This window comes from Gopherus evgoodei, chromosome 1 (assembly GCF_007399415.2).
Source record: "Gopherus evgoodei ecotype Sinaloan lineage chromosome 1, rGopEvg1_v1.p, whole genome shotgun sequence".
Lineage (NCBI taxonomy): Eukaryota > Metazoa > Chordata > Testudines > Testudinidae > Gopherus > Gopherus evgoodei.
This window is the reverse complement of record NC_044322.1, coordinates 211,667,418-211,683,625: the sequence shown is the minus strand read 5'-3', so window position 1 is coordinate 211,683,625 and position 16,208 is coordinate 211,667,418. Positions and strand designations below refer to the sequence as shown.

General features: G+C 45.6%; 1 protein-coding gene across 9 annotated transcripts in view; it reads right to left on the bottom strand.

Moving 5' to 3' along the window:
- STXBP5L (syntaxin binding protein 5 like) overlaps nucleotides 1-13,759 on the bottom strand; it is a 424,278-nt gene extending 410,519 nt beyond the window's left edge. For all 9 annotated transcript variants that reach the window (XM_030534340.1, XM_030534349.1, XM_030534386.1 and 6 more), the window contains exon 1: nucleotides 12,918-13,759. In XM_030534340.1, the coding sequence (XP_030390200.1) occupies nucleotides 12,918-13,121 (204 nt within the window). In that variant the 5' untranslated portion in view covers nucleotides 13,122-13,759. The remainder of the gene's footprint in view (nucleotides 1-12,917) is intronic.
- Between the last annotated feature and the right edge of the window lie 2,449 nt (nucleotides 13,760-16,208).

The window sequence follows — 16,208 nt, the reverse complement described above, 5'->3', positions numbered from 1 at the left end:
CTCTCCATGGGCTGACAGCACAGGGTGCCTCCACCTTCATGAGGACAGGCTGGCCTCTCTTTCACTGGGAGCAATGGGAGGTGGTGGCCTTTTGGCAAGAGGGAATCAACCTATGACCTCAGTCTCTTACAAACAATAGATATAGAAATTGTGTGTGTCGCTCTCTCGGGAAGTTCTTATGAACCAGATGAATTTTAGTTATGAAATATAATGGCAAAAAATGATCTTAAATTCTCCTTTTCAAAAGCTATATGTTACACCAGTTCTAATGAAAAGAGAGGGAAGGCGAGAGGGGGAAAACTCTGTGTGCGCATGCACACACACGTGAAGGAGAACATCGGGGTTTGGGGGAAGGGAGAAATTGGAGTATGTGTGTGGATCAAGGGATGTGGAGAAAGTGGGGGAGAGAAAATTCGGAATGTGTGTGCAAGGAAACAATCTTGAGTGTACACTCTGGCTCAACAAAGCAACTGCAAACTCTGTTTACCTGGCGAACATACTTTGTGCTGCTCCAGAATTGCAGAAAACAGCCTTTTATGTCTTAATTTGGCCATAAACATTAAAATGATTTAAAGGTTGACACTTCATATCTTCAAATCATTAGAAGTATCACATGGTAACATTCTCTTTGCGTTTCTTGTTTAGTGTTCATATATGAAATTATTAATTAAAAATAAACAAGGAAATTCCCAGACAAAAACTACATTAAATTGGCATTAAGACTGAGGGTACATATTAGTTTAATTTAGGGTTAAATACTTTGCAGGGATGTTGTCCAAGAACCAAACATTATAAACTTTGGAAATTAAGAATTAAGCTTACACTTGAAAGAAATCCAGACATGTTACAGTATGCAAACGCACAGCTAAGGACACTGATCAACCTTATATCTGACCTGCAATGGACCCCATAAGGGAGGGAAACAAATCTAGTGTGTCTTTAAAAATCAATTTAATCTAATCTAGCATCACAAACACTAAAATGTCTTAATCACAATCACATAGTTTAGGTCGGCAACCTATGGCGAGCTGATTTTTGATGACACACGGCAGTGGGTTGAGCCGCTCAGCCCGCCGCCACTCTGAGGTTTCCACTGCCAGCACCTGCCAGCCGCCGGTCCCGCTCAGCGTCTGCTGCTGGCCTGGGTGAAGGAACGCCAGGCTGGCAGTGGGCTAGAACCCCGGCTGGCAGGAGCCGATGGCCGAAACCCCAGAGCAGCAGCGGCCTGAGCCACTCAGTCGCTGCTCTGGGGTTCCAGCTGCTGGCCCCTTGCCAGCCGGGGTCCCCGCCGCAGCCCCACTCACCTTGCTTCTAGTTGGAGTTCCAGCACAGGACCTCTGCCAGACAGGATCCAGGCCTCCAGCCCTGCTCAGCCCTACCAGCTGCCAGCTCCACTCACTTCAGCTGCCGATCTGGGGTTCCATCTGCTGACCTCCTGCCAGCCGGTTAACAACTGATCACTCAGAAGCCTGTGTGCAGCTTAAAGTATCCGAATACGTGCCAGACATTGGAAAACTCAGCAAGGAAAAGCAAGGGCAAGAATCACATTAAACTGATAAAGAGCTGCATTTTAATTTAATTTTAAATAAAGCTTCTGAAACATTTTGAAAACCTTGTTTACTTTACACATAATAGTAGTTTGGTTATATAATATATAGCCTTATAGAAAGAACTTCTAAAAAAACATTAAAATGTATTACTGGCATGCGAAGCCTTAAATTAGAGTGTATAAATAAAGACTCGGCACACCACTTCTGAAAGGTTGCCGACTCCTGATATAGTTATTACACAGTGTCACTACAGGATAGGGTCATTCAGTCAATGACAACACAGCCCCTGCTGAAACCACAGAATGGAGGCTACCAGGATAGAGCTTGGGGAAGTTGTCCTTGCAGGATGGCTACTGCCTGAATGCATCTTGGGGAGTAGATGTGTCACCCTCAGATCAACTGGGGCTGGGAGGTGTCACAGAGTCCCTGGGCAATGCTCTGGGACTGCTTCCCACCAAGCCAGTCAGGACTTTGAGGAGCCTCCTCTCCCTTGGAGCAGACTGTCTCCAGGGCAAGAAGCTTACACAGCTTCACCTCCTGGGTCTCTTCTACGTGCATTCAGCATTTTCTGCCCCTCCTTGCGCTTCCCACAGCAAGTTCATGCAGGCGGGGTCCTGGGGAAGCCACTGAGTCCTGCACTCCCACTTTGCAGTCAGAAGTGACTCTCAGCCAGCCAGTAAAACAGAGGTTTATTTGATGACAGGAACACGGTCTAAAATAGAGCCTGTAGGTACAGTGAACGGAACCCTTCAGCTGGATCCATTTTGGGGGCAGTGAGCCAGACACCCACGTCTGCACTTCACTCCTCGTCCCCAGAAAGTTCCAGACTGAAACTACCCCCCAGCTCCTCCTTTCTGGCCTTTGTCTCTTTCCTGGGCCAGCAGGCCACCTGATCTCTTTGTCTCCAACACCTCCAGTTGGCACCTTGCAGGGGAGGGGCCCAGAACATCAGCTTCTAGGAGATAGAGTGTCAGGCATTGGCCAAACCGGACAGTGTCTACGCAAAAGAATTAATGGACACAGGTATGACATCAGGAATCATAACACTCAAAAAAGAGTAGGAGAACACTTTAACCTGTCTGGTCATTCAATGACAGACCTGCGGATGACAATTTTGCAACCGAAAAGCTTCAAAAACAGACTCCAACGAGAAACTGCTGAGCTGAAATTGATATGCAAACTAGATACAATCAAGTTAGTCTTGAATAGGGACTGGGAATGGCTGAGCCATTACAAACATTGAATCTATCTCCCCTTGAAAGTATTCTCACACTTCTTATCAAATTGTCTGTACTGGGCTATCTTGATTATCACTTCAAAAGTTTTTTTCTCTTACTTCATTGGCCTCTCAGAGGTGGTAAGACAACTCCCACCTTTTCATGCTGTGTGCGTGTGTGTGCGCACGCTCAATATATGTTCCATTCTATGCATCCGAAGAAGTAGGCTGTAGCCCACGAAAGCTTATGCTCAAACAAATTTGTAAGTCTCTAAGATGCCACAAGCACTCCTGTTCTTTTTGCGGATACAGACTAATACGGCTGCTACTCTGAAATCAGGCATTTATGTACACTGGCCCTTTGCTCTGCAGCAACAATACACCCTTATCCCACCACCTAGATACTTAAGAACTGCATAGGGGACACTGAGGCACCAACACCACATTCAGAGAAAACATTAAGAACATTCCCATTTCATCACAAGAGGCATCACCCTTGCACAATCCATAAGCCCCCCAAACCAATCTCCCTTGAGAGGATGCTTCCTAGAAAATTCTGCAAAATGAACTTTTTCTGTGGGAATGTATGATCTTGCCTCATTATGTACCTACACTATTAACCCTATGAATTTAGTATGATTCAAGGGAACTGGAAGTTTATATGGATATCCAGTTACATCAGTTAATGTAAACAAAATGTTTTGGAAGGGATAAAAACTTCAGGTATCAGGATTTAAAACAATATACTATTGGGGATTAGGAGGGGACTTCCACTGGGGGTATCGCACACCTACCTGCTGTAGGGTTCTTTCACCTTCCTCTGAGGTTTTGGGTGCTGACAATGGCCAGAGAGAGGATATTGGACTAGAGAGAACACAGGTCTGTGTTCCTTAACCCCAAATATGAATTTCCAACATTTTCTGTACGTCTAGATTAAATATATAATTGTCTGCATGCTCAATTCTATATTTCTTACGCAAGGAAAAACTCATGTTCTCCCCAATGGGAGACTTTTTTGCATAAACAATATCGACTCTATGTCTGATAAGTGTTCATCTTCATTCTCATTCAATCTTCTCCCAACTGCATCATGCCTAGCAACCAATTTCCTGCAAAAGTAATAAAAGCCCTAATATCCCTATTAATGGTCTTTCTGAACTCAAGAGATTTGCAGTGTCATAAATGTGATCTTCCAAGATCTTAACATGAGATTTATTCCCACAGCTAACTGGTCATTTCTACATACTGTGTCAGAGCTGGGCTGCGGGCAGCCTGTGTGCACAGTTACCAAGTCAGGAGACAAGTAGCAGGGTCTGAGTCAGGCACCAAGTTGCAGACAGCAGGCAAACAGCAGAGTCGGGGTCGAACTGGGTCAGGTTACCAGGAAGTCAGGGTCAGACAGCAGGTAAACAGCAGAGTCAGGGACAACCAGGGTCAGAAGCTGGAACCTACGGTCCACAGCAAGACAAGGTCTGGAGTGGAAGCAAGCAGTCTGCATCATTGCTCAGAAAGCTTCCCATAACAGCTTCCGGGTTTATATACTGGCATAAGCCAATCAGTAGGCTGTGAGAGGCTGCCACTCAGGCCCTTCTGGGCAGTAATTCCTACAGTGCCTAGCTTCACAGGGTCTTCCAGTGGACATACAGCCTAAGTTTCCAATGGTGATGCGGAACATCAGCAGCACAGCACCACTATAGTTCTAGGTTCTAGTCCCACAGGGGTGTTGCTGGTCCAGACTTATTCAGGTGAGTTCTGGTGGAATTCCCCACCAGGTGAGTGGCAAGGACATGGGAAGCAGGTTCCTAAGGCTGCTTCTTAGGGCCATAGTCTTCTCAGTCCACTACATACTACAGGCATCCATCAGGAATCAAGAATGGCATGCACTTTTTACTCCTTGTAACCCTGGATTTCAAGCATGGAAGCAGTGGTGTGGTTCAGTCAAGGAAGGTGCATTTCTCTAGTTGGGCATAAAACTGTCTCCAGGATAGACCAGACATGATGGCAGTGCTGCTCAGGGTTCTCAAAAAACACCAGTATATTATCAAGGTAGATTATCACATATGGCCCAGGATGCTCCTGAACACATCATTTTCAAAACGTTGACATGTTGCAAAGGCACTGGTTAAACCAAATGGTATTACTAAGTATTCAAAGTGTCCATATTAAGTAAGAAAAATGGTTTTCCACTCATCCTTAGGTCTTATGCGCACTAGACTGTATGCCCCCTGAAGATCTAGTTTAGTGAAGAAGCTGGCAGTCCTCAGGCAGCCCAATAATTCTGATGAGGGGCAGGGGGTACTGGTTACAAATTTGATACCTGCTGGTTCCTGGTTCAATGCATGATAGTCTATGCAGAAATGTAGTGACCCATTCTTTTTTCACACAAAGAGGACTAGTGCCACATTGGAGAGGTGGATCTCTGAAAGAAGCTGTTTGTAAGATTTTTTTGGATATATGCATGTAGTGCCTCTAACTCTGGCTCAGACATAGTGTATATCCACATGGCACCTTTGCCCTTGTTTGTAGGTCAATTGGATAATCGTAGTCCCTGTGTGAGGGTTGTGAATCCATGTTTTTCTTTTCAAATACATTCAGGCAGTCTCCATATTTGTCGGGGAAGTTGAGGTTCTGGTCTGGAATCACTGCTTCTGGTTAGCCCCCACCTTCTGAGGTCTCACTTCTGGGGTATTCACTCCTGGGGCCCTGACTGCAGGTCAACTGGGGGTTGGCTGATTTGTTGGAAGCAAGCTTTCTGGCTATATTTGGAGGAGAAGCTAATGCTTCTCCATTACCAGGAGATACACAGGTCATGCAGCTCCAACCAAGGAATACCAAGAATTATTGGGAAGAAGAGAGAGCAGATCATATCAATGTATATTATTTCTTGGTGCCTGTCACGGAGTCCCCGGGCGATTCTCTGGAACAACTCCCCAGAAAGCCAGGCAGGACTTTGGAGAGCCTCCTCTCCCTTGGAGCAGACTTGTTCAGGGCAAGAAGCTCACACGTCTTCACCTCCTGGGTCTCTCCTTGGAGCATTCAGCATCCTCTGCCCCTCTGTGCGCTTCCCACAGCGAGCCCACCCAGGCGAGGTCCTGGGGAAGCCACAGGGTCCTGCACCCCCACTTTGCAGTCAGACGTGACTCTCAGCCAGCCAGTAAAACAGAGGTTTATTCGATGATAGGAACAGCGTCTAAAACAGAGCTTGTAGATATAGTGAACTGGACTCCTCGGCCGGGTCCATTCTGGGGGGCAGTGAGCCAGACCCCCAGGTCTGCCCTCACTCCTCATCCCCAGCCAGCTCCAGACTAACAACCCCTCCAGCCCCTCCTCTCTGCTCAGCTCCTTTCCCGGGCCAGGAGGTCACATGATCTCTTTGTCTCCAACACCTTCAGCAGGCACCTTTGCAGAGGAGGGGCCCAGGCCATCAGTTGCCAGGAGACAGAGTGCCAGGCATTTAGGTGCACTGGCTCTTTGCTCTGCAGCAATCACACACCCTGATTCCACCATCTAGATATTAAGAACTGTCTAGGGGACACTGAGGCACCAACACAGTATTCAGAGCAACATTAAGAACATTCCCAGTTCGTCACAGTGCCCTATTACTATAGTCTCTAAGGGGACAGTTTCTCGGATCATCAGTCCTGATGATGGGAAGAACCCATCAATCACTGCAACCAGGTCTAGTGTGGGTTTGGCAAGGTTTGGGCTGCCTTAGCACCTACAAAGTTGGCAGCAGTCCTGGAATCTATCATTAGTTGCAGGGGATCTGCTGTGCCTGCCCATAGTCTGCAACCGCAGTAGCAACTGGAAATGTGGGGCCAGCCTATGGTTCCAGACAGGGTTCCACTTGAGGGCTGGTTCCAGAGCATGGAGCTCTAATGATGCCCAGGCTGTACACTACCCTAGCAGGCTTGGGCTGCTCCATTTCCCCAGCTCTTTCAAGTGGGACAAGAGGCAAGGGCATGTCCTAGAACACTGCAGCTGACATTCTTTCTCCTTTGGGGCCAGGCGTCAGTGACCCAGGGTGACCTAATGGATTCAGGACTCAGTTCTACAGCTTTGTTGTACAGGGTGGGCACAGGATTTCTTTCCTCTTTCTAAACATGCAGCCAAGAGTCAATGCACAAGGCAAGATTAATAAAAGCCTCTAGAAATGTGGGGTTTTTAACATGAGCAAGCTCATTTTTCACATCCTAACTGACTCCCCACCAGAACTAGTATAGTTGGGCTGCTTCATTTCATATGACATCAACCACAAGCCATCAGAAAAAAGCAGCACGGGAGGTGGCTGGCCTTTGCCCCGGCAGCTTCCAGGGGGCAGCCTCTGTGAAGCAGACATGATGTAGGTCATCAAAGATGGCTGAGAAGGCTTGCAGGCAGGAGTCCAAGTTGGAAAGCACTGGGCTGTTCTGCTCCAACAGGAGGAAGCCCGATTGAGCACTTCACCAATGAGCATACTAACTACTAACTACACCTTTATCTGATCTGTAGGGTACATTCGGGGGCAAAGCAGGAAGAACGGCCAGCATTCGTTCAGGATCCTCCGGAATTTCCAGCAATCCCCATCAAACCATTCTGGCAGCAACACTGCAAGGGCCAGTTGCTTCTCCCTATGAGCATGCTAGCTGCTCATGTACAGTCTGGGGGGCGGGATGGGCAAAGGTGGTCTGAGCAAAACTGTCAGGACCAGGCCATGGGCAGCCTGTGCACCTTGGTCAATTACCCAGCTGCAATCAGGAAACAAGTAGCAGAGTCAGGGTTGAGCCGGGTCTGGATCCCAGGAAGTCAGAGTTAGGCGCCAGCTTACAGACAGCATGCAAATAGCAGAGTTGGGAACAAACCAGGGTCAGAAGCCGGAGTCTAGGATTCACAGCAAGATAGGGTCTGGTTTGGAAGAAAGTAGGACATCTGCATCATAGCTCAATCAGCTCCCAATAGTGGCTTCCGGCTTTATATACCAGCATGAGCCAATCGGTGGGGCTGCAAGGGGCTGTCATGCAGGCCCTTCTGGGCAGCACTTCCTGCAGTGCCCAGCAAAAGGTCCTCCACCAGAAACCCAGCCTAAGCTTCCAGTGATGATGCAGAACCCCTGTGCTCCCTGGTTCTAGTCCAACAGGTTCTTATATATTGTGGACTGTGGCTTGTACTCACCTGTGAACATGTGTTAGGAAAGCACCTATTTAATACAATGGCAAAATATAAGAGACTATGACCCTTATTCCAAAGAATCAAGTTAATTCTATGCCACTAACATCAATTTGAGCTTTACTATCAGGAGTGTCATTTCAGAAAAATTCTGTGGGTAAAGGGTGGGCAAAGTTGTGTCAGCATACAGAATATTCTCTGTCCAAAACAGCATGATGAATGAGAAAAACTGGGCAATTATATAGCTATATATATATATATATATATATATATATAGCTAATTATAGAGCTATAGCTCTCCTAATCATCACACCCAAAGTTAGGGGGAGGGAATGGGAGTGGAAGACATAATGAAGCATATAGACCCATGAAAAGTCAGGGGGTGGGAAACCAAGGACTGAGGAGGCAACTGCTCCTCCCCCACCTCAGAGTAAATGACGCCCCTGGTTACTACTAACTTCATCTGGATCAGGCCCAGTTTTTGGCATGAGGCTATTGTTACAATTTCAGGATAACTTCATCTGCATTCCCTCTCTGTGGTCCCTTGAGGGCACTTAAGGCTTCCAGCTCCCAGCCATCACCTCTCTTGGCTGGAAATCTATGTCTCTCTCGTTTCTGACTGGGGTTTAAAGGGTGCACAGCTCCCTGCATTACACTGCCATACCTCCAGAAAGCCAGTTTCCCTAAAGGCCAGCACCTGTGCATTGCTTTCTCTCTCAGAGCCATCAATTGTGTATTACCAGCAGTTACCAGTTACCACACAGCTACTTCTAAGCAAGCACCTTTATTCTCAAGGTAAAAACATTACAGAGAAAACATGTCAAAAACAATAAAAAGTTCCTATACTTATGCTAAAAGCTTACCAGAGGCCACCCATCAGTCTTACGGGGCTCTAGTAGGCCACAGTCTTTCCAACCCTTTTGCAAGGGCTGGAGTGCTCTGACAAAAGGTCCTGTCCATTTGCTGGATCAGAAAGAAGGCCCCAAGTCAGTTTAAACCCAGCCATTTTACACCAAAAGCCTGTTCTTTGTCTGTTGGTTTCTAAAAAAAGACAACCAGTCTGAACTAGTATATTGAAGCCTCTCCAAGGGGTACTAGCTCTCTGGAGTGTTCATAAGCTAAATGATTCATCTTAATCACCCCCTATTGCTTTTAGTTCCTTGCGGAGCTGTGGTAATCCTTCCCCCTGGGAATTACATACAATCCCTGGCCCACAGTGTCATATAAACCATTCATACACTTAACACAAAATGATCCTCACGGATACTGCATGCGGTTGCAATATCTATCACAGCTACTACATTAAAATTTTTGATTCAGTTGATCCAAGCTATAATCAATATCTGTATGATATGCATATGAATAACTACCTCCCAAGGGCAGCCATGTAAACTATGTGATCTGTATCTCAGTTTGCTGATTTCACAGTAGCTGACAACTATAAGAGTGTCAGAATTTCATGTCATTATATTAATACTGTAAAAGAGGTTGCCACTGATTCATTATTAATTACAACATTACCTTCATGTACATTTATCATGCTTGTTAGGAAAGGCAATAGTAATTTAGCTCACAATATTTCCAGACCTAGTGTATTTATATTCTGTAAATCATTAATATAGTCCCCTACTTTTGAAAATAAATATCAAAATGCAATTGTGAACAAATCCAAATAAAACAAAATATTCAGTTTCCATCTATTCGCTTTGTGCCTAAATCTAATTTACTAATATACCTGATAGACACCCCAGTGATAAGCACCTTCGAAATACAGAGAGGAAAAAGCCCTTAAATCTGTTGTTAATAAAACCAGCATCTTAACTGTAATCTGGATCCTGCAGTTTTTATTTAAGAAAAACTCCCGTTCACTTCAAATGGGAGATGTGTCTAAGTGAGGAATGCAAGATCAGGCCCCATAATTCTGAAGTATGAGTCAGCTTTTATGTTTTACAACTAAATGAAGACATAGTAAAGGAACGAAAAATAAAACCATTTTAAAAGATTAGCTAAACTGTTGCTCTATCTGTCCTTAGCCTGCAGCCCACAAAAATTCAAATTTGCCGTTTGCTTTAATGGGAGTTTTGAGTGAGCAGGGGCTGTAGGATCAGGACCTCAGACATGCAGCTAAAAAAAACTTACCTATTCCAGTTGAATAATATTCAATGAAAATCTCAAAAGTCTGTGTAAGAGTAACTTGAAAACAGGCAAGTTTTAGATTCTATGATCTTTTCTTTATTTTTACTTTTGCAACATTTCTCTTGCATTGGTTTATGGTACAAATTATTACTCTGAGCCTGCACCTTGTAGAATGCGGGTGGACTGCTGCACCCATGTGAAGCCCCACTGACTTCAGTGAGGGTCTGCGTGAGCACAGTGGTCCATTCACGTGCTACAAAATGCAGGATTGGGGCCTATGGGTCTTCAGTTGTTTACTCAATCATATTCATAAGATTACCAAAAGGCCATACAGCAGAATAATTCCTATCTAAGGATAACCTTTAGGGCAGTGTATTTTTTTAATCAGCAAATATTTATGAAATATTTTGGCAAGTTTACTTTTATTGCATCTATATGTTTTGATCAAAGGAAGTACCAGTGAATATTTTGTATACTATCAGGTTGGTCTCTGCAGTGCCATGCTTTTATAAGCAAGTGCTGCTGCAGCCTAAAGCTTTCGTGTATCAATATTGTAAAAGCAGCAAAGAGTCTTGTGGCACCTTATAGACTAACAGACATTTTGGGAGCATGAGCTTTTGTGAGTCAACACCCACTTCGTCCGGTGCATGTCTGATACTTGTATCAATATTAACATTCAGCTTAATAATGTTTTTAAAAAAATAAAAAGTCTGCTAATTTTAAAAAGAGAAGCAATTATTGCTTGCCAAAATCTTCCAAAAATGATGTATTACTAATGAACTCATGTATGTAGATAGATTCATCTGAAAGTAACACCACAGAAATATTTTAAAGTAACAAGTAAATTCAGAATTAAGGCTAAAAAATGAACTGACACTATTCTTAATGCACCCTATTTTGACTACGTATTACAACATATGACATGTAATATCACACAATACTATTTTGAGACAAATACAAATCACAGGTGCTGTAAGATGACTTAATCATGGAGTTCAACACGCTGAGTTTTAGCCTTAACTCAGAATTCCCTTGACTTTGTGGATTTAAGTCAGATTCTACAATGCTATTATAACATATTTTTGATGATTTGTATTTCCTTTTTATTACCGTAGTGTTAAAAAGGAGAGGTGGGATGCATTAAAATATTTGAAGTTTGACATAATACTGTTTTACTGTATACATACACAAAAGGAGCCAAATTGAACCCTGGTGTAAACAGGAATAACTCCATTAAAGACAGCTGAGTTGCACACAGTTAGACTATGGAGGAATTTGGCCAAAGGGCCTGATCCTGCTTTCACAGAAGGTAATGAATGGCAAAATTCCCATTATTATTTACATAGAGCCTAATCAAAGCTCATTGAAGCAATTTTCCCCCTGGTCCTGTTCCTACTGAAGTCAATGTGAGTTTCTATATTGACTTTAATTGGGAACAGAATTAGAACCATAATGCTCCAAAATGTGCTAACTGTTTGATTTTAATGACAGCAGAAGTGGGCCCTTAGTTTTAAATATTTATGTTGATACATGCAATATAAATGCATAGTAATCACTTTACATGGTTAAATATCTTAAATTTCTTCTTTTTTTCAAAGAACCAAAAGCAATTAGATTATGATATGATTTGATCATTCCCCAAATTTCAAACCATAGCCTTTTATGCTGACTAATAAAGAAGGATCTTAAACAGGAAAACTTAATTTATTTTTTTATATGCCTTATGTTAATCAAACTATTTTATTTTTCAAAGTATTGAGCAAAACAATAACAAAAAATAAAAATAAATGGTTCATCCTTTTTTGACTTTTTGTATATCAAGTTGAGCCAAATTGGAATTTCAAAAACCTTGAAGGATGAAGTTTATTTTGGGAAGATTAACACAGCTTTTAAAACATACTAGCAATTTTTTTTCTTACAATTTAAAAAAAATATATCATTTTTCCTCTTCACTCTTTACAAGATATCCTTGAAAGTTCAACATTAAGGGACCTGATTCTGCAGTCCTTTCTTAGGAACAACTCCCAGTGAAAGTCAACAGAATTCATGCCAAAGTTAAGGACAACAGGATTGGGCTCAACATTTCATTTCTTTTCTTTTCTCGTTACAATTTGTTGTTGTAGTGTTGGTTATAATTACTAAGCAGCTAGTACTGATTTCATTTTTGTTAAGAATAGTGCTGAAGCTTTCATTATGAAAAATAATCATGAAAAAGACAAACACGGGGATGAACCTACACTTCTTACTCAGATAAAAAACTCTATTGAAGGATCAGGTCAACACTTAAGAAAAACAAAGACCAATCAAATTTGGGGCTATTATTATAATGTTGCCATAGTTAACAGTCTTCATTGGGAATATTAAAGGAAAATAATTGATCCATTTTCAATGCATCACAAATGAGAAATGAAAATATTATGTGCAACATTAACTCCAGTGGATTTTATTTTTGTTTAATGCCCTTTCCTGAAATATTACCTGCAACATATTTTATTTAAAAACGAACCCTTATATGCTACTCTGAATTTCCAAAAAAGAGCTCACTTGCACATTTTATTCATTTCCTTAATTCCTTACCTGGCCACAGCAGTGTTATCCATTTGGAAACTGAGCCTGAACTCAGGATTGGGCTCTTGATGCTGACATTAAGAGCCTTATGAATTTGTTGACTACTACAACTGTGCACAGGGAAGAACAAGCATAAATGTGATTTCCATCACTCCAGGGTTAGTTACCACAAACACTGCAGTTGTCAAGTAAAAGGTATGCTGGCACCACATCACTCAGGCCCCCTAATAGATGCTTTTTTCTTTCACTCTTTCTTTTAAACCTAATAGTAAATTAATAGAAAGAGCCACTCCAATCCTTACCTTACAAATCTGGAAATAATCCGAAGACAGGATTTCCTGGATCTCATCTCTGGGTGTCCCTGCAGCACCTGCAGTCCCTCCTGGATGCACGGATCCACTTCCAGCCCCAATTCCACCACCACTGCTACTGCCACCACCGCTACTGCCACCAGGAGATGAGGCAGTTAAACCATCCAAAACTTTGCGGAAATTAAATTTCTTCATTTTGGAAAAATCTTTAAAAGGATGCGGAGGGGGGAGGGGGGAACCAGTGTGCTTTAACACAATCAGTCACATGTAGCAAGAAAAAAAAACAAAACGGTCCGATGTTCTGCTGGGTCAGGCAGCGCGTTAGTCCCTTGTGCCAGACAGAGTCCCAATATCAGGTATAACTGACTGAAAAATATATGGGCTTCATTTTGTCAGACGTAAAAGCTACCCTGAAAAGGTCCTCTAAAAACTCCCCAAGCAGCAGAACTAAGAATTTACATTCAAAGAAGAAATAACGTCAAACCCGTCCAACGTCTCTCACAGAACCCACGTTTGATGGTGATTTTGTTTCAACACGAATAAACCCCCAGAAATCAAGACTGGAACCTGCATCCAACAAGCGCTGACGCTATTTTTCTACCTGTTTCGCCCTCACCCTGCCCTTTAATCCGTCGGCTGGGGGTATTTTCACTCAAATCCCCCAACCGCCTTCAATAAACGCTGCCGGCCAGCGCGTCCTTCTCCGGCCCGTTGGGCGAACGGGGGGCGTCGGTAAGTGAAAAATCCCGGGAACTAACGCCGGGCAGCTCGGGCGCGAGGGAGGCGCCGGATCCGCGGGGCGCTCACCTCGCTCGATTCCCCGCAAGCGGCCACCGGTCCCTGCGCCGCGGCCCCTGGGCGCCAGAGGCGCGGCTAGCCGGCTCTGCGCGCGCGGCCCCCGTCCGCACGCCCCGCCCCCGCGGCTCCCATTGGCCGCGGTTCCCGGCCAATGGGAGCTGCGGACCCGAGGGTGGGGATGCGCCTCTAGCGGCGCAGGGACCGGTCCCTGCTTGAGGGGAGGCGAGCGAGGTGGGCGCACCTGCCTCGCGCCCCGAGCCCCTCGCGCCCTTCCTCCGCCTGGGAGCAGCAGATGTTCGCGCTTCCGGGGAGTCACGTAGGGAGCCTGCCGGCCCCGCGCCAACCGGGGCTATGAACCAGGCGTGCTCTGAAGCTTGGAAATGCTACAGAAACGCTGCCTGGGGTGCTGAGCTTTCCGGCTGGTACAGCGCCCGCCAACCGCTGGGGCTGTAATGTTATGCGGAGGTTATGGTGTTTTTTAAGCTTGGGTTCTCTCCCTGCCCCGCTGTCTCCTCCTGCTTCGGCTGCTCTTGCTGGCTGCCTGCCTATCCCAGCAGCGACAGCAAGTGCTGCTCTCCTTGATCCTCCCCTCACCCTTTGCCTTCACACTCTTGACCGTTCTTCGCTGGGCTGGCAGCTTTTCACTTGCCTGAGTAGTGAACTACGCTTCACAGTACTGGGGGACTTGAACTACCCTCACCGTCCCAAGCTGCTTCCCATAACTGCACTGCCCCTCACAATCCGGGTGTATCTGAAACACCACTCACAGTTGTAAGGAAACCAAACAGCACCTCACCAGTCTGGGGTAAAAGCCTGTCTGTTAATCCTTTCATAGCCATCTCTTGCCAGTGGCACTGAAACCTTTTAATAGTGGCGATGCTGAAAGCCAGCCCACTTACCCCTGTCTGCGCCCCCCACCCCACCCACAGCTGTGGCCAGGAGCAGTTCCCTGTCTCCAGGAGAGGGACCCAGACAGGAGTAAGGGGGCAAAGGCTGGGACCGTGCCTGTAGGGCCAGTAGCAGAGCCCCAGCAGCCAGGAGCAGGGGGCCAATGCCCTTAGAGCAGATCCCCAGGCACGGGGCACAGGGCCAGTGGCTGGGAAGCAGGCCAGCAGCCATGACCTGAGCCCTGTGCACAGAGCCAGCAGCCAGGGCATAGGGTCACCACCCCAGAGTAGAGCCCCAGGTGTGAGGTCTGAGGCACGAGGCCAGCAGCCAGGCAGCAGGGCCCACGGTTGGGACCTAAGCCCTGGGCTGGAGAGTGGAGGCCTGGGTGTGGGGGCAGCTGGGGGTGCTGCAGCACCCACCGCACCCCTAGTACCCACACCTATGTCTCATGGTCCTGGTGTAACCAGCAAAAGGTCCTCAGCAGTCCTTGGGTATCTGACTGCTTTTTGGTCCCAAAACAAGTAGCCAACTGTCGCTTGTGGTAACATAGCGTGTTGGTCCCAAGAAAACCAACCATGTGTTCCTCTGAGATCTTGAGTAATGGATAATACTCCTGGTCCTGGATTAACTGACTGACCATGCCTCACAGTCCTGGGGTAAGCAAAAATTGTTCTCTGCTCAGTCCCATAGTAACCAATTGATCATCCACAGCCCTGAGACAATATACTGGCTCTCTGTCACCACAACACCATCTGGGGGTAAATGAGCAACTATCCTGCACAGTCCTGGGCAGCCCTTTCTGGCAATGCTGGGGTAGCTGGACGAACTGTGCCTGGTGGTACTGTTCACCAGGATGCAGTTAGGCTCATCCCCCCCATCCCATGTCTATCCTCAGGTTATTTAATCCCAAAACAAAGATTTACAATGGGGTAAGGTGCAAAACAGTTTTAACAGTTTATTAAATGAAGTAAATTAACAGACATGTACTTAACTAGGACCCCCACATTCAAAAGGGCCAACATACAGAACCACTCGGCTGTTAAAGATACACGGCTTAAAGCTCAGGCCCCAAGCTATTTACCAGGGCAGGCTGCAAAAGTTACAAAGATGACACTGTACCATGTCTCCTAGGAGGACCAGATGTTCTGATTTTATAGGAATAGTCCCGATATTTGGGGCTTTTTCTTATATAGGCCCCCAATCCCCCCCCCCCCATCCCGATTTTTCACATTTGCTGTCTGGTCACCTTAATGTTTCGATAAACGGATGTGATGGACACATCAGGACTGGAGCATTAGACACAGGTGAAGACAGGAACTTGAAGATAGGTAAACTGATCTTTCTGCAACAGGTCTCCTTTGTGAAGAGAGGGCTCTGACCAGGGATCCCAGTCTCTCCCCCACAGGTCTTCTTCCCCTGCTGTGTCCTGCGTGTGTGTAAGATCCAGAGACCAAGGATAGCTGATGGACTGCTATCCAGGGTGTAGGCAAGTAACCCCAACCATGCAGCCAGAGGTATTACCTCAGCAATCCTCAGTGCAGCGTCCACTGACTGCCTTGTTGACGGGCAGCCCTAGGTGACTGGGGAGATGGCCTT